This window comes from Schistocerca serialis, chromosome 3 (assembly GCF_023864345.2).
Source record: "Schistocerca serialis cubense isolate TAMUIC-IGC-003099 chromosome 3, iqSchSeri2.2, whole genome shotgun sequence".
In the NCBI taxonomy this organism is placed as follows: domain Eukaryota; kingdom Metazoa; phylum Arthropoda; class Insecta; order Orthoptera; family Acrididae; genus Schistocerca; species Schistocerca serialis.
Window position 1 is genome coordinate 876,994,994 of NC_064640.1, and position 23,463 is coordinate 877,018,456.

A 23,463-nucleotide genomic window follows, 5' to 3' on the forward strand; every position below is an offset into this window, starting at 1 on the left:
GTTGTGGTCCACTGCGGCTGTGGCACGGATGAAGCCTCTCTGTCCTTTCTAGGTCCCCAGTTAACATACAATACAATACACCTAAGCATTTCTTTCATGATCTTTCTGTGTAGAATCAGGGCACTTTCTCAAAAGAAATGTCTTTCCTTTTTATTACAAGAAATGTATTCTGACATGTTGTCTTATCAATAGGGTTAACCTCATATGTTCCTTTGGGTAATAGGCTGCTGGTAATATCCACCAACTCAACGTAAAATGCTGAAAGTGCTTTTAAGGAAATTAGCAGCAGTCATTTTGTTCCCACAAGTAGCAAGGGAAATGAATAACAGCCTAGGCTGACCACTACCTTTCTGCACAAGCTTAAAACAACTGGAGTGTGGCAAGTGGGTCAGAAGTTGCCCAATATTGGCTATTATCCTCAACAGCCCTCCATCTTTTAGACCTGTTACACAGTATGGGTCTTTTACAGGAGTTTGCGTAGTCCTCACAGTCCAAGTGTTTAAACTACAACCATGTCCCCCATGACACACAACATAGCAATTAATAGTTACTGAAGTGTTTCTGGTGCTTGCTGTAACAGAACAGTGGTTGTGCTGATCAGCCCCCAGTTTGGGAACCCCTTGTTTGCCAAATCTCCATAACTTACTGGCCTCCCTGAGGTGCTCACCATTTAGTTCTGTGGACACAGTGGTATTACCTAATCCCCTACCTCCCAAAAAACAAAACAAAAGAACCTGAATGCAGCTACCCTCAACAGTATTAATTTAATTTTAGAAAATGTAGTAGAACAATACACTACCTACTGAAAGACATGTATCACAGGCTCGAAGGAAGTTTTCCAGCACCAATTTGACATTACTTTTATCCAAATAACTTGATCAAAGTCAATGCAACTGTTTCTCCTCAAAAACTATTCATTAATCCATTCTTTCCACTATTCTTCTGGCAGTTGGAAAGATTAATTGCCCTGTGCTTACAAAATCACTTTTTCTATAGAAAAATGCCGTATTTTTAGCCACATTTTCACCAATGGAAATATAGAAAAATTAAACAGGGTAGCTAGAGAGAGAGTGCACTAGAACTTTGAAGCCTACTGCAGCTAAGTAGAATAAATTTTTGACTGATGTACTGAGTGGTGTTGTGATGAAGGAACCAATCACTGGGTATCACTTTAAGTGTCTCCAAATTTTCAGGCAGCAAATGTTCTGTATACAAGCCCTCAAAAATTTTGTTTTTATTTTTATTTTGAAAATTAGACAATGTAAGTTTCAGCATTACTTTTGCAGTAAAAAACCCATCAACATTATCTTTTTGGAAGACCCAGATTTAAGATATTGATGAGTGCACCTCCCTTTTCAAATCATGACATCTTTGTTTCATAGTAATACTGTTATGATCATCAGCTGTGGGAATGTTGACCACAAAGTAAAATATTTCAAAATATTCAAGTATTTCATTACAACACGTTAAATAAAGTGTCTTTTGCTCCTCTGTCAATGAGTGTGGTGCACACATACAATAAAGTTTTCTCATTTTAAAATGAGCATGCAGAATGGTACACATGACAAACTAGCTGAATACTGCAAAATGGTAAGGGTCTTCAAGAAACTTTACCACACAGAAATTAACCAATGCCTAATTCATAGAAATTTGTACAAGAAAGCTGCAAGCCAATTTTCTTCCTTCCACTGTGTCACATTTTTATGTTTAGCAATAAACAGATATACTAAAACTGATAGAAATAGTCAGGTTTTCAACTATTGAGTAAACTAGGAAAAGGTATACAATTTTTAGCCAGGCAATGAGAGACTTATTTCCAAAACACACTATTTTCTCAATGTAGTTTCCTTTCGTGTAAATGCATTTCATCCAACATTTTTCAGTGAGTAGATACAATCCTTCCAAAGTGATTCTGAAAGTTACCAAAATACAAACATACTGATGCCGTCAATAACCTCTTCATTTGATTAAAAATATTTCCCACTTATAAATTTCTTTGGAAATGTCTATAGAAGGGAAGCCGATAGGTGGAAATTCCATTGGAAAGCGCTGGCAGGTCGATAGATACACAAACAAACACATACATACACACAAAATTCAAGCTTTTGCAACCAATGGTTGCTTCGTCAGGAAAGAGGGAAGGAGAGGGAAAGACGAGAGGATGTGGGTTTTAAGGGAGAGGGTAAGGAGTCATTCCAATCCCGGGAGCGGAAAGACTTACCTTAGGGGGAAAAAAGGACGGGTATACACTCGCACACACACACATATCCATCCACACATATACAGACACAAGCAGACATATTTAAAGACAAGGAGTTTCAACTCTTTGTCTTTAAATATGTCTGCTTGTGTCTGTATATTGATATCATATATATAGACACACAATGTGTTACATATTCCAAGAAATATAATTATAGTGTTATTATTTATTTTAATGCTATTATTTATTAGTGTAGAAATCATTGTAATTGTATAATAACTTTCTGACATGTCTCCTGTATGCAAACCAAATGGCTTCCAAATGTATGTCATGAGATGAATAAACCACAATTCCACACCAAATGTATTTTTTTGGCTAGACTCTCTCTCTCTCTCTTAAATTACTTTGCCTTCTTTTTATCCAGCAGCAGTTATCTCAACCAAAGGACTGCTTCTTACAAATAAAACACCTCTCTGATCATGACAGAGCCACTTCCACCATTAATGCAATGTCACATATTAGTCACATACAGCAATTCTTGCCTTATTGGAAATATCCTTACTTTTTTGTCCCTTCTCTGAAAAGTACCTCACAGAAAAATTCCAGCACACAGAGGAGGGTTGACAGAAGTTTTCAATTTATAGAATTCCATTTAGGGTTCTGAAAAATAAATATACTGTAGGATTATCATCACATATTCCAATTTAAATTAGAAACATTACAAATACAATAAAAATAAATATTACTCTAAGAAACAAATTATTTCTACAGGGCACTGCACATGGTGACAATGACATATAAGACTTTTTTAATCAGTGATAGTAATTTAAAATCAGTAGAACTATAAATAACCTGACTGTACTGTTCATTCCAACAGTCATAGAAATCTAGACTGTAATAGATACTTATCATTCAAAAAGTTAACACGTGTCTTAAAATAGATCTTCACAACACTTTGGTTTCCTCAGAGTACTTTGTAACATCAATTATAACATTTAAAATATTCAGATAGTATTTATACAATTATAGGCAATCCTTTCATCTCACTTCATCCACAAATTAAAATTAAAGCTGATGAAATTTGTACTATCCAAATTTTACTACCACCACTAACTTCTATTGCTCTAACAATCATTTGCACCCACAAACTGGTTTCCACCAAAACAAGCATTCAAGCTTCCTGTCATTGCTTCAGTTTCATGTAATAATCAATTTGGCAATTATATTTTGGCCTGTTTCCTGACGTTCCCAGTTTCTGTAAAAAGTGTCTCCTTGTGATCAGTTTTTATATGCTTTTATATATGAGTAAGTCTGTAATTGGCTAAATTTACTATGCAATATCAATTTGTACCAGAAGTTTCTCTTTTTTGTTTTTGTGTGAAGGTACCATAATTATTTGTGTAATATTTATATTGCGTAATATTTTTCTTGTTTTTGTAATTATTTGTGTAACATTTATACTATGTAACATTGACTTTTGTAATGCCTCAGATGATCTCTGAGGTCTCTACAACAATAAAAATCAATCAATCAATCAGTATGTAAACCAAGAGGTTCTTCACAAGCAAAATCAGTGTGAATTACTGGAGCTTGAATAACTGTACCACCTTTAATGAACAGGTGTTCAACAACAAGATCTGGAGCAATGAGGTCGCCGATGAGGCAGACTTCTCCAATGTTGTGGTGGTGGAGGTGAATGAAACTGATACCTGTGAAACAATGATGCAATGTAGCTGTAGATTTAGTTTTTAAGTAGAATAAGTATAAAATTAAAGGCCACATATGATGGTAGATCAATAAGTGTTGTAAAAAGATCATCCATAATAGTTTTCCTTTAAAAAAATTTCTTCAGCATAGCATTGCTCAACAAGTACACAGTTGATTCAGCAAAATTCGACTTTTAATGCAATTGAATGGAGGCAATGGCTTCTGCAGTAACAATTTCTGCCCACCAACTCATATTTTCAAATTATGGGCCAGGGATAAATCATTTTGGGCTAAATGATGGTAATAAAACTATGTGAAACAAGTTTGAAAACAAACTGATGCATTTTCACTATTATGAAAGAGCAGAGTAGATGCAATATTTGTACAGTGATTCTAAAAGTCTGCAAAATACAAATCTGCTGATGGCATCCATAACCTCTTCATTCAATTAAAAATGTATCCCAGATACAAATTTCTGTAGAAATGTATATCGAAGGGAAGTCAATAGGTGGCAATTCTAGTGGATCTTCTAATTCATAATTCAAGTTCTTCTTTAATTTTTCCATTCCCAAGGTATTTTTTAGGCAGATGCACAGTCTAAATGAGATGATTTTCTCTCTCTCTCTCCCTCCCTCTCTCTTTTAGGAAATTTTGGGCTTTTTTGAACTTTTCATAGAGCTAGCCTAGAAGATGTGTCACATATTCAGCTGTTATTTTGCAACCCTTAGCAAGCTAACCAATAAAAATAATTCTTTTTGCATCCATAAAATACTTGCCATAACTTGCTTTGCCTTTTTTGGTTCAGCAAATGCAATACCCGTTGTCCAGCAGCTCCATGAAGCTACTCTAGGCTGAATTACCTGTTACCTTAACCAAAAGACTGCTTCATACAAATAAAACACCTCCCTCATTATCACAGAGCCACTTCCATGATTAACACAATGTCACATAAGAGTCTCATACAGCTAGTTTTGCCATGTTGGGGATAAACTTTCAGTCACAGTCTGGTACACATACCAACATTCAAAGCTAATCATAAACATACCCATAAGATATTATAAGGTGATACACCTGAGAGATCCATTACATCATTTACAAGAAGGACTTTTATATGTTCCCGGTACTTTTCTGCCACTTCCATAAGAGATTAGACACACAGGATGACTGGCACTACAGTCCCACTGAACCTTAGTCTAGACCCAAACAGTTGCTCCCTTCTCCACCTTATTCCATGCTATTTGCATATGATCAAAGCTATTTTAGCTGTAACATGAAAGATGAGGCTACAATGATTATGCCTAGCAACAGCCATCATTACCCATCTGATGATGTTACAATGGTGATGCCTAGCAACTAGGGTTTATATTCCCATGTCACTACAAACTTGTTAAAGATTAAAATCATGGTTCTGTTAGGGGTACTAGTTATTTGACAAAAAGCTTAGGAAATGTGACATTCAGCAAAAATCTCTACATTCCAGACAAAAGATTTATCAGATAGTGACTGGTCTGAAGTGGAAAAAAATGAGTTTCTCATAGAAAAATAAATCTAATTAGTACATATTCCATTATGGCAGGCCTGTTCAACAAGTGGCTAAGTGAGCACGAGCGCTCACTGCCTGGGATGTGAGCACTCGCAATAAAATGGGGTAGTTACATGTCACTATATAGCACAGGGAAAGTGTGCTGTCTGCAGAGCACTGACCATGTGTTACATTTTCAATAGCCTTGAAAGGCACATATAATTACTGCACAGTGTCCTTTACCCACACACAGTGCTTAAAATGGAGGGAATAGTATTTTATATTTATGAAAAACAGCATTATGGCTGGGTTAGGAAGTTCAAAGCAAAAGTCAGATACACCAACATCAATTTACAACACGTAAGGACAGGATGTACAGACAAACAGACAAAAACAAACTAAAACAAACACCATCTGAACACGCCTTGTAGGCCCTATGGTACTGACCGGTCATTGTGTCATTCTCAGCCCATAGGTGTCACCGGATGTGGGTACAGAGGGGCATGTGGTCAGCACATTGCTCTCCCGGCTGTCATTGGTTTTTGTGACTGGTGCTGCTACTTCTCAATGAAGTAGCTCCTCAATGGGCCCCACAAGGGCTGAGTGCAAACCACTTGCCAATATAATTTGGCAATCCCAGACGGTGACCTATCCAAGTGCCAGAAAAGCCCGCTAGCAATGCATAGATACAGATAATGCTTATAAACCTTCAGGGTGATAGGCAGTTGTGAGGTAGGTTTCATCACAGAGTAAAATTTCTGGTATTATATTGTTCATACTAGTATATATTAGCAGCTTGTCATCTGCGTATGATTCATACACTACTGGCCATTAAAATTGCTACAGCACAAACATGATGTGCTACAGACACGAAATTTAACCGACGGGAAGAAGATGCTGTGATATGCAAATGATTAGCTTTTCAGAGCATTCACACAAGGTTGGCGCTGGTGGCGACAACTACAACGTGCTGACATGAGGAAAATTTCTGACTGATTTCTCATACACAAACAGCAGTGGACAGGCGTTGCCTGTTGAAACGTTGTTGTGATGCCTTGTGTAAGGAGGTGACATGCGTACCATCACGTTTCCGACTCTGCTAAAGGTTGGATTGTAGCCTATCACGATTGTGGTTTATCGTATCACGACATTGCTGCTCGCATTGGTCGAGATCCAATGATTGTTAGCAGAATATGGAATCAGTGGGTTCAGGAGGGTAATATGGAATGCCGTGCTGGATCCAAATGGCATCATATCACTAGCAGGCAAGATGATAGGCATCTTATCCGCATGGCTGTAACGGATCGTGCAGCCACGCCTCGATCCTTGAGTCAACAGATGGGGATTTTTGCAAGACAACAACCATCTGCAGGAACAGTTCGATGACGTTTGAAGCAGCAAGGACTATCAGCTCGGAGACCATGGCTGCTGTTACCCTTGATGCTGCATCACAGACAGGAGTACCTATGATGGTGTACTCAACGACGAACCTGGCAAAACGTCATTTTTTCGGATGAATCCAGGTTCTGTTTACAGCATCATGATGATCGCATCCATGTTTGGCGACATCATGGTGAACACACATTGGAAGCATGTATTCGTCATTGGCATACTGGCGTATCACCTGGCATGATGGTATGGGGTGCCATTGGTTACACGTCTCAGTCATCTCTTGTTCGCATTGATGGCACTTTGAACAATGGACGTTACATTTCAGATGTGTTATGACCTGTGTCTCTACCCTTCATTCGATCCCTGCGAAACTCTACATTTCAGCAGGATAATGCATGACTGCATGTTGCAGGTCCTGTATGGGCCTCTCTGGATGCAGAAAATGTTCAACTGCTGCCCTGGCCAGCACATTCTCCAGATCTCTCACCAACTGAAAATGTCTGGTCAATGGTGGCCAAGTAACTGGCTCGTCACAATACGCCAGTCACTACTCTTGATGAACTATGGTATTGTGTTGAAGCTGCACGGGCAGCTGTACCTGTACACACCATCCAAGCTCTGTTTGACTCAATGCCCAGGCGTATCAAGGCCGTTATTACGGCCAGAGGTGGTTGTTCTGGGTACTGATTTCTCAGGATCTATGCACCCAAATTGCATGAAAATGTAATCACACGTCACTTGTAGTATAATATATTTGTCCAATGAATACCCGTTTATCATCTGCATTTGTTCTTGGTGTAGCAATTGTAATGGCCAGTAGTCTATAAATTTTATTTAATCTATTATTGGCTTTTATGATGTTAATTTCATGTAGTGATTAGTTTCATGACCATGGGAATTCGCTCTTCAATTATTTCTAATGGAATTAGACCTGTAAAATAAAAATAATAAAATAAGTCTCATAGCTTGTATAAAACTTTCCTCAATATATATGTCCATCAACTTACAAATTAGCATCTGTGTTTATGATGTTGTTTGTAGCTGCTTACTTGTGTGAGCAGCTTTTCTCCACAATGAAGAAACTGAAATGTACCTACAGAAGTTCGCTGAAATACTTCAACCTAAGAGCTTATATTCGAATTAGCAGTGCTGAGAAAGTGATACCACACACTGATGCTTGGTAGAAAGCAAAATAAGTAGTATTCAAGGCATTCAGTATTCTTATATTTGATGTGTGAATAAAATAAACATGAAATACAAGTTTATGTCTATTGAAACTTCGGACTCATATTCAACATAATACTGCATCAATCATTAGAAATATCATGTTTCAAGCTCCATGTTCTTTGCTTCATAAATTAAAAGAAATGTGTTTCATCTCATTGTTATTTCTCATTATTCTTAATGGTTTTAGAAAATAAATTTGCTATGGAAGATACTATTTAGCCACTGTGAAGTGATGCATCACCACAGAACTAACATTAGCAGCTGTAGAATAGATTCATTAACAACAGTTTCTCATGGTGTGCTGCCTTGTTCTGATTCCTCATTCTCCACCCCTCCCACCACCATTACTCATCACAAGCCAGCTGGGTGCTCGCAGCTGTGGCATGAGTGTGAATCAGTTCACATGAACAGATCGGTGAACAGACCTGTCTGATGGCACCAGTGTTGTCATGCAAGTACAGAACCTAACATGAGCAACGTTGAGAGAAGGAAATGTTATGCTTTAGAAAAATTTAGTAATAAACAAATAAAGGCTTCGAAAAGACATTCCTGGAACTTGGCATGTAATACACTAACCGGTTGACTGTTCACTAAGAGTTATGTTGTACTTGGCATTCTGTCCCCTGATGTGAGCTACAAGTAGTTCAAAGCATGTCAATATGTAAACACTTTTACTCAACATACACAGTCTACATGTTGTGGATGTTGGAAACAAGTACAATAAGTCAAACAGGTCTCATGGAAATAAATTTTCATTCCACAGTGAGAATACACTCGCATATATTTTTATATATTGCTGTAGAATCAAAATTTAAAAATTTTATTACTAATGGTAATAAAAAACTTATCTGTATTTAGAACATACCTTGAAACACTACTGAATCCATACTCGATTGGACTTACATCACAAACTGGGAAAGTGAAGTTTGTGGCTTTGTATATGTACACCTTGAGAACTGGGTACAGCATCTAGATAATGAAACCTACTTTCTGTCACAGTTTTCTTCTCCATGACTGGCACTTATATTGAATCACTGTCTTGTACAGAACTGGCTGAAATGCATTCTTAAACATTGAAGATTAGAACTTGCACAGCCTGAATCTGTCTGACAGTAGTTCAGCAGTAAACAAACACATTTTGAACACAAAACATACAACTGAGTTTTACTCATTTAAACAAAACCAATTTTTTAAAGTAATGTACAGATTTCCTTGATTCCATTAAACGGGGAAAAACTGAAACATAATTTGAACTGCACTATATTGTCTATGTGCCATTAAGTATGAAACTGCATACAGCACTTCAAGTATAACACGAAATCTGCTAATTTGTTATTTTCCCTTTTTAGCCTCAGCAAACTACTACAATTTTAGTACAAATACATAACTATATCATGCCACAGTCATCATTTCAATGTACATTAATCATGCAGGCACCTGACAATTACTTTATTTTATTTGGATGGCAGCATGCATTTAAATACCACATTAAATCACACTTTTCAGTCATATGAGTTCCTTTTGATACTCATTTTTCTATCCCTTCCCTGAAAACCATATCACAGAAAAAAAACAGCACCTTCTTCATAGTATTATTATTTCTCCATATAGGGTTTCTTTACAAGCAAAATCAGTATGAGCTACTGAGGTTTGAATAACTGTAGAGGTGTTTGAGAATCACGCCTAGAGCAATGAGGTCGCTGACGAGGTGGATCTTGCTGCTGCAGTGGTTGTTGGTGGAGGTAAACATCTCAGACACCTGTGAAGCAATGATACGATGTAATTAGAGCTTTTTTAAAAACAGAATTAGTATAATATTAAAGCCCACATTTGACTGTAGTATGATAAATGCTGCAAAAAGGTCGTCCATAACAGCTTTCCTTTAAAAAATTGCTCAATAAGTACACATTTGACTCAACAAGATTTCATTTTTTAATCTAATTGAATGGAGGCAATGAGTTCTGTAGTGACATATTCTTCTCAGCATATCAAATTTTCAAGTTAAGAAACAGGAAGAAACCATTTGGGACTAAATAATGAGAATAAAATTATGTGAAACAGGTTTGAACACGTCCTGATGCATTTCCACTATTGTGAAAGAGCAAATTCTTGTGTGTCACTCCTGCCCTCTCTCTCTCTCTCTCTCTCTCTTCCTTTTTTTTTTTTTTTTTTCCAAATGACTACTGTTCCAGACTTTAATTATTTATTTAACCTGGCAAGATTAGGGCCATCAGGCCATCTCTTACATCTAATCAGGCATTCTACATATTTTGCTTTCATATGTTTCAGTAGGCATGTTAAACTACATCTAGTAAAAAAGTGAAATAAACAATTACAAAGGAACACTTGAAAAAATACATACACATACAATTTATATTTGTACATGATAAGTACTGCAATAATCACACATTATGATAAAGATAGATTTTAGATAGGAGTGCTAGCAGCAGTGGGTATGAGGGAAACTGATAGTGAAGGGAGGGGATGAATAAGGACATGATGAAACACAGTTAAGGAAATATAAGGCAGAAGAAGATTGCATGGCTAATAGAGACAGAATGAGAGAAAGGAGCAAGATAGGAGACACTAGCTTTGCTATTTGACAGAGGGGAAGATTGGCCTTGTACATTAATTTTGTGGAAAACATTATGAGGATGATAGCAGGAAATGCTTCAACTTCTTCTTAAAAGCAGCAGGGGATTGAATTTTGTGCAAAGTAAGGGGCAGTTTGTTCCAAAGGCAGACAGTAGCAACAGAGAAGAAGTTTGCAAATGTTTTTGTTTCGTGAGTGGGCACCATTATGATACTAAATAAAAGTGACTTTTTGTTTCGATTATGATGGCATGAAAGGTGTTTAATCTCTGAAGCAAGGTACTGGGGTGCTTCCACAATGAGGAGCCTGTGAAGTAGATATAGGGTGTGGTAGTCAAGCAATTTGTCCGGCCACAACCACCCTAGCGGGGAGGATGAAGCACTAACAGATCATATCGGTGAATGTTGCAGGTGTAACGCACATAAGCATTCATGGTTAGTTCTAACCATCTTTATTTTCACTACTCATGCAATGTTGAATTACATCACAATAGTGGAGATTTGGTAGAACTAGTGCTTGCACGAGCTGTTCTGAAGCTTTTTGAGAGCATACAGACAAGTGGACATCTTCTGGCACACTGTGGCTGTATTCTCTGCCCAGTTGAGATGCTCATTCAAAGTTACACCCAAGTTCTTAACTGTTGGCAGCCATTCGCGTAAATCTGAACTTCTTAATTTCTGATGAACTATTAAGGTTACCTGTGTCTTTTTGCATTTAGTTTAAGTCCCAGGATTACCCTCATGTCACCACTGAAGACAGACCATTATTCATCTGAACAATTGCAGTGTTTATATCTTCAGGTCCGATGCTTGGGTAAAGATTGAGGTCATCAGCATAGAAATTATATTTACAGGAGGGCAGAACTGTCGAAATGTCATTGACATATAAAGAAAATAAAAGTGGGCCTAAGACTGAACCTTGTGGCGCTTCTGAAGACACGTTTCCAGGAAGATTTTTCATTTACATGGACAACACAATGCTGTCTGTTTTTCAAGTAGCTTTCAAACCACCTTATTCCACTACCTGAGAAATCAAGCTGTCACATTTTTCTGGGCAGTAAGTCAAAGTTATCAGTGTCAAAAGCTTTGCTGAAATCTGGTAGCGTCAATATTGTTGCCTTTTGGATGTTGATGGCATATTTTAGGTCATCAGTTACTTTAATTAGAGCAGTGTTTGTCCTGTGGTGTTTACAGAAACCGGACTGAAATTTGTCATATAGGTTTCGTGATTTGAGCAGGAACCATATATTCAAATGCTTTGGAAACAGCATGCAGTATGCTAATTGGTCAGTAATCACCATGCAGTTGCAGGTTTTCATTCTTAGGGATGGGTTGGATTACGCTTCTTTTTCATGCAGTGGGGTATATTCCACTCACGAGGGAAAAATTAAATAGGTCAGTTAACACAGGTACTAAGATATCTGCAACATTCTTAATCATGGTTATACTGATACTGTCATTGCCTATCACATTGGAAGAGATTCTCATTATTGCTTTTCTTGCCGCATCTATTGTTACGCTTATTTAGATGGAAGGTATCATGATTAGTTATCCAGTTATGGGATTCTTGTTGACGGTAATTATCTGCTGTATTGGTATTCAGAGGTGCAGAGAAGAATTCATTTAATTCATTAGCTCAGACCTGGAAAGCAGTTTCCAATTTAACCTATCCAACCCCAAGCTATGGAGATACTTCCAGAGTCATGAGCATCAGCTCGCTGCATACAAGGGAGCGAGCGTGCCTGATTTTGGCATTGTGAATGCATTGTTTCACTCTGTTCTGTAGCTTTCTATATTCTTCAAAACACTCCGGCTTCAGATCTGCCTTGAAACGCTTGTGGGCAGCATCCCTATTATTCATCATTTAACGTAATTCAGTTGTCAGCCATGGAGCAGGAGATTTTCTTACATGGATTGTGCATACAGATGCATGTTTGTTATAGAGGGCAGTGAGTTTATCACCAAGTTCATTGATTTTGCCATCAATTGTAGTTTCTCTGATTATTTGATGCCATGAGATTTCTGAGCAATCAGCTGTTAGAGCTTCAAGATCAATATGTTTCATGTTCCTAGAAGTCATGTAACGCAATTTGATTTTTGGGGGCTGCACAGAGTAGGCCAGGAATATTACATGTGCTGAGGTCCTTATGATTAAGTCTATAAGAGCATGACTGCGCCATGTGATGTGTAGGTTGTAATGGAAGAATGTTCATGCTAAACAAAATTCTTAGGTTTATTGTGGAGGGAGTCTCTCTCCATAGGTCTATGTTCATGTCTCCCATGACGATGACATGTTCATACTGACACTGAGGTGAATGTAATTCCAAATGAAAGGGAGTCATTGAGCTTTTTTTTTTTGGTGGCTTGTAGTCAACACCAATCAAGCACTTCTGACTTTGTATATTTATTTCAGTGAACATGAATTCAGCCTCTTTTTCTTCAGCAAGGTTTGACGCATCTAACACTTTCGGTTTGAGATCTGTTCGTGTATATGCACTGACACTCCCACCTTGCTTTTTTGATCTGTCTGCCCTAAGAAGTGTGTACCCTGGAAGATGAATAGTTGCAGAGGATATGTGTGCTTTTAACCACATTTTGGTTAAGAGGATTACATGGTAATAAGTTGGTTGAAGAGGAAGCTAAGTTCTTTGTAATGTGCAGATAAAGACTGGATGTTGCAGCACGCTACTAACAGCTCCAACGCATTCTGCTGAGTAGCCTGGAGTAGTGTGGTAAACTGGTTTGTCCCTTTGTTAGGCACTACCTGCCATGAGGGACACTGGTTGCTGCTTCTGTGAAGTGACATTCCACAGGGGCATCCAAGATGTTATGTGCCCTGCTTGCAACTCTGCAAGTGCAGAAAGAAAGGTGATCCCAAGGGATTTCCTGAGATTGCAGGGGTATAGAAAATGGAGTAGTAATATTTGGTGAGAGGGGAATATGATCGATAACAGTGATGGCTGTGTGTGACTGTGTATCCTCTGTCGTAAAGGGTGAAATGTTATTAGTGCTTTTGAAACAGTTTAGGGTGGAAATAAAAAAAAGAGGAATGATTTAAAAGGCCAATGCTGTCAGCAGAGAGAAGTAAGGCAATGCTGTCAGCAGAGAGAAGTAAGCCTAATAATTAATTGATTATCGTAAGAAGCTTCAATTAAGTTGAAATTTACTAAAGTGGCACTGATAGTGATTTTTATTATGAACAATTTAAACCGAAGAGATTGGTGACTAATGAACTAAAGGAGAGACTAATAGTTGCACTGGTACCATTAAAATATGAAAGAGAATAAACTGAGGAAATGAAAAATAGTTTCAGCAGTAATTAAAATTAAGTAAACATTACAATTACAAGTACAAAAAATAATACAAAGTTAATACAATTACAAAAACAATTAGTTGAAGGTACAAATATGGGGATAATTAAAAAGTTAATACAATTACAAGACAGTATATCTGAATATATAGGATGTTACAATTTGTTAGTACTTAAACAAGGCAAACACTTTTGGCTCAAATTGCTTCACTTAATACTATTCAGTCCTGTCATGTTTGTGACTGTCTTCTTTCCAGCTGCTGTCTTGATGATTGCTCTGCCATCCTGAGGCCACACATTCTGAAGACCAAAAGAGGATTATGGCACTGTTTAAAATCTTTAGCCATTCACGTGTCAGATCTTCCCTTATTGCAAGCCCTGTCCTTGATAATCTCTTTTTCTGGATAAAGACTACCCTTTTTCAGTTTGAGGCAAATTTAACTATTATTGAGTGAGGTTTGGTAGCACCTGGTAGTTTTTGTCCCACCTGACGGGTCCTATCAATGTCTGCCTTAGTCACTTCAACACCTAATTTTTCACATGCAACCTGCATAAGCAGGTTGTCTGTGTCTTCCTCCTTATTTTCTGCTACTCCAAACAGTCATAGACTATTTCACCTTTGGAACTGTTCTAGCTTGTCCGTTGCAGCAGATAGTTGTACTTACGACTCCTGTCTCTTTTTCTTGTACTAGGACACAGACTTTTTTAATGGTGTAATTTCGGCAATTTTGGCTGCAACAGTTTCACACATTTTGGCCAATACTGCTGTCATTACTGCATCTGATATTGTGCCTGCTATCAGATCGAGATTGTCTCTATTGCACAGTGCAGCACTTACTTCAGAGCGGACCACCTCTGCTATACCCGGAGTCATGGCCTCCCCTTCCTCCAAGAGCAGATCTGCCACACCTGCTGCCTCCCCACTGCTGGACACGCTCCTGCTGACTTCCCTGTTTACCATTTTTCCAGTGTAGATATTGGTGGAGCACAGAAAAAATAGCACTGCTGCACAGAACACTGTTGTTTACACAATTTCTACTGGTACTAGACAACAACACTTGCAAGAGCACCTTCGAATTCAACTAAAATTTGCAAGCCGAACTTAACACATATTACACTGCAGCCACCATCTTGATATTACCTGGCTTATAATGAATCAAGATATAGGCCACTTACAGTTCTGCCTTTGTGCAAGTTATCCGTCAGCATCATGCCTTGGGAAATATAGGAAGCAACTTTCTTTCTTCTCAACAAATAAGCCTTTTCCCATGGTTTTCATTGTTGCTCACTTTCTGGAGAGCTAAAGGGGATCAAAGTTCCATCCTTGGTCATGAATTTACCCAAAATATTGCTAGAGATTGAATGACAACATAACCGGTCTTTGTTCTGAAATGTTCTTCTACATCCCAATTTATGTCAGTCATCAGTAAATGTAGCATCTGGCAAACATAGGGCTTTTTAATGTCCAGTTTTTCATGAAGAATTCACTCATCTTATATAATGTTTTTCTCCTTTGTTGTGATAGGCTCAAGTGTCTGGCCAGAAAATCTTTGTTGTAGCTTTTGTATCCATGTTTAAACTGACTTAGCCAGAATTACAAGTTGGCTGAAATAAAACTGACCTGAAAACAGTAGTGACATTTTCTGACAACATAATCTACAGAGCACTAATAGTATTGGAAAACTATATGAAGCAAGTAGAAACACCAGAAAAAATTACTCAAATTCAAGATACACTGCAGAAAAGTCTGACAATACTGCAACAACAATCAGCTGTGCATGGGTATTAAAGAGGATGTTGTGTCAAAATACCATGAAACAGAAACTGTACATTTATCCTTGCATGTTTTTGCTGTTTGTGTACAAGTCATAGCTTTCAGACCAATCTCTGTGTGGTCAGTTTTGACAGATGTTACTGAGTGAAATGGTATCAGAACATGTGGATTGTCAGTTTCACATTTCTTCATATGAGAGAGACTTGGCTCAACCTCAGAGCACAACCAACATTATGCCTCAGAAAATCCTCAATCAGTCTGTGGAACAGTAATAGCATACCAGCATTCTTCAGACTAATGTTTGGTGTACTTGTGGGCCAGCTGTATTTCAGCCACCCTTTTCATAGTCTGAACACCAAGTCTAATCCATATGATTGTACTGATAAGTTAAAATATGTACCAGATTGGGATTCCAACCAGGATCCCCACTTTTTACAGGTAATGAGCTACTAATGTCAACATCCAAACATGGCTCCAAGAGTGACCAAAAGCTTCAACTTGTCACAAGCTCTTTCTCCTGAGTTGATGGATAAGCAAAACTTACAATTATATCCTCTACCTAACAAGTTTTCATCTCAGAGCTTTGTGAGAGAGCTTCTACAGAGATCAGGAGATAAGGGGAGTGCAACAGAGCAAGCTTGAACAATCCATTTTGTCTTATTCCATGCCACACACGGGGGCCCGGGTTCGATTCCCGGCTGGGGTGGGAGATTTTCTTCCCTCAGGGACTGGGTGTTATGCTGTCCTCATCATCATTTCATCACCGTTGTCAACGTGCAACTCACCCAATGTGGCGTCACACTCAATAAGACTTACACTTGTTGTTGAACTTCCTGCCTGGGAACTCCCGGCCACTGACGCCATATAATCATTTCCATTTCCATCTTATTCCAATCATAATAATATTATTTTTTCCTTTATTTTATCTCAATTTTTAATAACATGTACATGATACTTACATAAAACAGTAATTTTTTTATTGAAGCTGAAATACAAAAAGTTTAATTGGTCATAACATGAGTTCTAGATTGCTGATGCTAAGAAGCTAATTAATTTGCCTAAAAATTATTTTTGTAAGTAAATATTCTTAATTTGAATATCAGTATAAACATGTGGAGAGAGCTAGAAAGTAACTCTGAATGTTGCAATTACCACATCTTAATGCCATTTTGTGCCTGTTTTCAGTAAAAAAAATTTTTTTCTTCAAATATCTCCATTTAAAAATTTATTCATAATTTAACTTTTCATTTTCCAGAAGGCTCTACGTTTAACTGGTGCTATTTCAAAAATTCAGTCACCTAGTCTTGTAGCCCTTATTTTTCTGATTACAAAATTCTGACATTCATTAGAAGAACATTTTAGTTTGCTAATTATTCAATCTAGAAAATGTCATACTGTGCCCCATTTTTGGCAGCTACTGGGAATCCCTGCAGGATTATCCACAGCATTCACAAAATAGTAGCTACAGTTTTGTCAATTTTCTAGCCAGATTACTTCTTGGTTCATTGTAATAATAAGTTCACTAATTTTGCTAGCATTCCTGTAATAAAATAAAACCTAATAGCACATTTCAATACTTATTCATACACTCTTCTATTAGTAGGAGTACTGGACAATGATCCAAGCAGACCTTGTTTAGTTACCAACATGCAAACAGTGCAAAGTCAGTCCACAATGAACATTCATTTCCGTAATATCATTGTGCAGGTTACAGCTAACTGGATTTTTCTTCATGTTGTGTTTTTGTCAGGAGTGTGTACAAAAGGTTTATTAGAAATATGTTGCTGCTCTATGCTTACCTGTTATGAACATACTGTATAAATTATCCAAGAAAAGCTGATCATCAAAATAATACATGTGTCAATAAATGTGGAAAAATGTCAGGTTAGGTACTGCAGTGTTGAGTCCTTCATTTCACATTTCTCATTAATGCAAAATTACAGCAAGATGCTGAGCACAAGAAGTGCAGATGCTGAAGGAAGCAGTCAAAGGTGAGGCACAGCACAGACACATGCTTGTGAAAAACTGAATCAGCCTGGGAGGTGTCTTTGGATGATGTGATTATTACTGCACTGCATACACAAAATCAAGGCTATGGGTTGATACACAGTTTTAATTTATCACATAAAGTCATTGCAGTATACACTCTCATTACAACAAAAGAATTAAACATCTCATCCAGTTTTGTATTAATATGTCCAACTGCCAAACTCCTGACATGAAAGAGATTAATATTTGCAGGAAACTTGTTTTTCTTCATCTTTCTTCAAGTTTATTCTTATTCTCTCTCCTTTTTATATTATTCTTCTATTTTAAAAAAAAGTTAATTTACAAACACAGCATTAACATGTTTAAGCTTGAACATGTGCAGTCAACAGAGTAGCCCCCATAAAGCAACTAAAAAATAAAACCAAATTACTGATATGTTCAAAATAATGTTCAAAATATCATCCCCTTGCTCACAGACACACATGCACTCATTAGATCATGAACTCTCATAACATTTCAATTGCACCCCAGAAGTTTTCAAATCATTTAACAAACTCGGTGGTATAGTGATGAAGAGTCTCTGCATGAGGAACATTTTGTGCATAAACCAACTAAACAATAAGAAACAAAATTGTTATAAAATGAAAGTATCTACTAAGTAGTTCAAATCTGTCATGGTGCATAGTAAATGGTAAAAAAACTGGTATGTTGAAAAGTGGATGCTTGCTAAAACAATATTTTTATGGATGGCTTCTGAATAATTTCACCAAAATGTGGCTTGAATGCTTCAGCTGCAGAATTTACCTGTTTCACAGGACCACATTTGTGAACAAATGGTGTTTTTAAAGGCACATGAGACCTGTCAACTTCTTACCACTTCTAGTCTTCTTCATACCATATGCTTTTCATTGATAAAACTTGTTTGATCTCTTTCTCACTATCTTCTTAATTTGTTTTGAGTGTCTGCTGCAAAACGTAATAGTATTGTCATCATCAATACCTATATCATTTCCCCTGTCATTTACACTGTTAGTATTCATTCATTGGTTCCAAGCAAAGATCTTAAAGGTCAGTCAGCAGAGATATTTCTACAGTTAGCTAGTGAAAGAATATTGCTCATTGTTAACGGATGGCAGAGCAATGCAGTTTTACCTGCAAAATGGCATCTGACAAGTACATGGTCAGGATATCACCAGTGGGGACACTCACAGAGCATGAGTACTGTAGTAACACTGTTCACGTTTACGTCACACTTCACTTAGCGTATACCGGGACTGTGTCCTAGGCATGCCTGATGTTAACTGACTGGGCATGGCCCATGCTGCCTGAGTTGTTGTTGTTGTTGTTACACTGGCAGAGGTCGCGTCCAAATTCTCGCGTGCCCTCTGGTGGACGGGACTCTACTTGCGGCAACTACCGTCCGTGACGTGCCGTGCCGATGTGCGCCTCCCGCGATCTTTCTGGTGTCTACTGCACTCCTCCTCCTTTGGGGGGTGAAGCCACTGTGATCCACTGCGTCGGAAGGTGGAGCGTCGGGCAGGAGCGATGACCTCCACATCCATTGGAAGGCCGGAGTCGAGGGGATCTGCCAAACCTCGAGCCGGAACCTTCGAATACGGCTGGAAGTGACCCACATGAAGAGGCCCCCATCATCCCACCACCGGGGCCCAGGACAGAACGGGCGACAAGCTGTCGAACTCCGGATCCTGTTCCACCTCGGGAGGGGCAAGAGCCAGTGGCGGGGACGATGGGGAAGGGACAACCACAGGTGAACCAGCCTCCTGAGAAACCGGGCCTGCGAGGAGGGCCGGCTCTCGCTGAGGCATCTCGAATGATGGTGATGCCGGTGCTGGGGCTGCCAAGGCTGAGAACCATCACAGTGTGGCACAGCGGGGAGAGGCGGTAACGTCCCCTGAGAAACCAACACAGGTGCCGGCAATGGGGAAGCCGGTGTCCGAGAGGTCGGAGGGTGGGTGCCCAAATGTGGACGTAGCTGATTTTGGTGATGACGTACCACCCGGTCTCCCGCCTGCAAGGTATAGAGCCAGCGGCCATTCCGGCGCAAGAACACCGCTGGTATCCAACGTGGACTGCGACCAAACCCACGTGCCCAGACCGACATACCCAGTGGAAAGCCAGGTACTCCGTTTTGCGAAGACTGGCGAGGACCAGGCCGGAGGAGGTGCAGCAGAGTCCTAGGTTGGCGCCCGTGGAGGAGCTCTGCGGGGCTGCGTTCTCCCATCGGTGTGGTCCGGTATGCTGTCAGGAAAAACGTCAATGCCTCTTCCGCAGGAAATTCGTGCACATACTTTTTCATCTGCATCTTAAATGTGCGCACCATGCACTCGGCTTCCCCATTCGATTGTGGATGGAAGGGGGGAGATCAAACATGCCGAATACCGAAGCGCCTACAAAAATCCTGGAAGGTCTGAGAAATAAACTGCGGTCCATTGTCCGAGACCAGGGTGATTGGCAGACCTTCCACAGAAAAGATTTTTGTGAGTGCCTGGATTGCAACTTCTGAAGTGGTTGAGGAGCAGCGAACCACATATGCGAATCAGGAATAAGCATCAATGACAATGAGCCAAAAGCCATTGAGAAATGGGCCCGCAAAATCGATGTGAACACGTTCCCATGCTTGGGTTGCCGGCAGCCATGAAGAGATGCCCTGGGAGATGCCTGTTGGCTTGCACACTGGGAACAGGCGGCCACCAAGTGCTCAATTTCTCTGTCAATACCAAGCCAGTACACATGTCTGCGAGCCAAGGTTTTAGTATGGAAAACACCCCAGCTCCCCGCATGTAATAACATGACCTCCCTTCGTAAACTTGCAGGAACAACCACGCGAGGACCTGTATCATTGGTAGTCAGAAGGAGAACTCCTTCCAAGACCGAGAGGCGCTCTCGTAAAACAAAATAATTACGAAGTGGGTCCGAGGCCCGGCCTGGAGGGCGGGATGACCACTCCTGCTGAATGAGGTGAACTACTTGCCGGAGAAGCGGGTCGGCTGCCGTTTCCCTGGAGACTCGAGAACTAGTGATCGGGAAGCCATCAACTGCTTGGCGGGATGCCACATCCAAATGAAAACACATAATCTCCTCTCGATCGAACGTAGGATCCAGGCCCACCAGAAGACGGGAAAGAGCATCGGCGTTGGCATGCTGCCCGGTACGGCGAAAATGAATGTCATAATGGTACTTAGAGAGGAACAAGGCCCAGCACTGTAGTCTGTGGGCCGCCCTATCCGAAATATGAGATGCGGGGCCAAATAACGATATTAACGGCTTATGGTCAGTGATTAACTGAAACTTCGTGCCATATAAGAAAAGGTGAAATTTGGTAACAGTGTAGACAATGGTCAAAGCCTCTTTTTCCACCTGGGAGTAACGGGCCTGCGCGGGACTAAGAGTTTTAGACGCAAACGCCAGTGGTTGCTCGGAACCATCTGCGTTGCGATGGGCCAGGACCACCCCCACCCCATACTGCGAAGCATCTGTAGCCAGGACCAACAGCTTATGGGGGTCAAAAGTAGCCAAACAAGGCGCTGACGTGAGGAGGCCCTTGAACGAGGTGAACGCTCGCTCGCATGCAGGCGACCAATCAAAAGGAACACCCTTGCTCAGAAGGCAGTACAGGGGGCGGGCTATGGGAAGAACGACCCCTAGGGCTGTCAGCCGGTCTAGCTCTTCCTTTACCTGAGGGCGGAGAGCCAAGGGGATCTGCCTCACGCGTAGAAAACGCAGGCGAGCCGACGCCTTCAACGTTAAGTGAGCTTCAAAATCTGAAACATGCCCCAGGCCCTCCTCAAAAATATCTGGAAAGTCGGAGATCAAAGATTCCAATGATTGATTGGGAACGTCTTCAGAGACCAACTGTATGGTGTCAGCGATAGAAAAACTGAAAGCTTGAAAGGCATCCAGGCCAAAAAGGTTAGCGGAGCTCACATCACTGACAACAATAAAAGTAACAGACCAAGTGACTGATTTGTAAGTCACGTCGGTAGTGAACTGACCCAGTAGGGGAATGAACTGTTTACCATAACCGCGTAGACGCCGGTAAACTGGCGCCAACGGGGGTGATCCAAGGTCGGAATAAGTTTGTGCATTCAACAACAAAACTGCCGCGCCCGTATCTACTTGCAGTTGTAACCGGCGCAACCGAACCAACACCTCGATAAAGAGTTTGCGTGCCGATGCGTCGGGAGCCTGGCCCAATGAAACTTCCTGAATGTCAACGTCCATGTCCTCTGTACCTGCTTCCTTTGATTCTTTTGAGGCTGAGCAGCAAACTTTAGCAATGTGACCTTTTTTATTACATTTGCGACAAACGGCCCAAAGCTGGGGGCACTCTGACCGATCATGATGTATATAGCATGACGCACAGGACAGCAACAGGGGCCGGCGGCCGGAATTCTGTTTACGCGCCGTGCGGGAGCGGCCGTAACGGCGGGATTGTACCGCTCGCACGTCGTCCACCCAGCTGTTGACCTGCAGCGTGAGAGACTTCATACAATTGAGCAATGGACAGGACTTCCTCGAGGGAAGGGTCTTCTAACTGCAGGACCTGTTGCCGGACCTCCCTGTCAGGGGCCAAACGAACAATGACGTCGTGTACCATAACGTGGGCATACGTCTCTTGCGACTGCTCCGTGACAAAATGACACTTGCGACTAAGACCATGCAGGGTAGCGGCCCACGCCCGGTAAGACTGATGGGGCCGTTTCTTGCTTTGATAGAACTCAACCCTAGCCGCCACAACATGCGTGTGGCGGCGATAATATGAAGGCAGCAATGAACACAATGCGTCAAAAGACAAGGACGAGGGCTCCTGCAATGGCGCTAGCTGCCGCAAAACTTGATACAGTGAGGGAGATATCCAAGACAAGAAGAGAGCATGACATACCTCCGCATTGGCAACATTAAACGCCTGGAAATGCTGCCGAAGGCGATGTTCATATGCGTCCCAATCCTCGGCCGTCTCGTCATATGGGGGAAAGGGAGGAGGGAATGGCGCTGGAGCAGACTGCGTGGAGAGCAACGCTGGAAGCACTTGTTTCATGGTGGCCATGAGCTCCATCTGCTGCTCAACCAAAACCCGCACTAAATCTCCATGCCGTGGAGAAGCTGCGAAACTGGAACAACGACGCAAAATGTGTAAGAACGCTCCTACTAGTCACCAATTGTGTAGTAACACTGTTCACGTTTACGTCGCACTTCACTTAGCGTAGACCGGGACTGTGTCCTAGGCTTTCCCGATGTTAACTGACTGGGCACGGCCCATGCTGCCTGAGTTGTTGTTGTTGTTACGCCGGCAGAGGTCGCGTCCGAATTCTCGCGTGCCCTCTGGTGGACGGGACTCTACTTGCGGCAACTACCATCCGTGACGTGCCGTGCCGATGTGCACCTCCCGCGATCTTTCTGGTGGCTACTGAAGGTACACACTCGGGTTCCAAGCTTGAGGGGTTAACATAAACATACTTTCTGTACAATTTCTCCGAATTTCACTCACTGCAACCCCTTGAAATAAATGTGCCCAAACAGGTCCAGCGAGCACTCAATTGCCAAAAAATTTTCCAAAGCTGTTGATTTCCACCACTTTGACATCAAATTGGCTGGATTCAGCAATCTTCAGCTCCTAGTACTTTTTAGTTTCACATTATTATATGCACAAATAAGGTACAGCAGTTTTATTACAGAGATTAGATTGTTACTATACTTTAATTTTTCTGTTTTGTCTTGTATATTCCATA

General features: G+C 40.5%; 1 protein-coding gene across 1 annotated transcript in view; it reads right to left on the reverse strand.

The window, feature by feature from the left end:
* Positions 1-3,730: 3,730 nt before the first annotated feature.
* LOC126471292 (RNA-binding protein with serine-rich domain 1-like) overlaps positions 3,731-23,463 on the reverse strand; it is an 87,540-nt gene continuing 67,807 nt past the window's right edge. The window contains exon 6 of the mRNA XM_050099411.1: positions 3,731-3,909. Coding sequence (XP_049955368.1) covers positions 3,731-3,909 — 179 coding nt within the window. The remainder of the gene's footprint in view (positions 3,910-23,463) is intronic.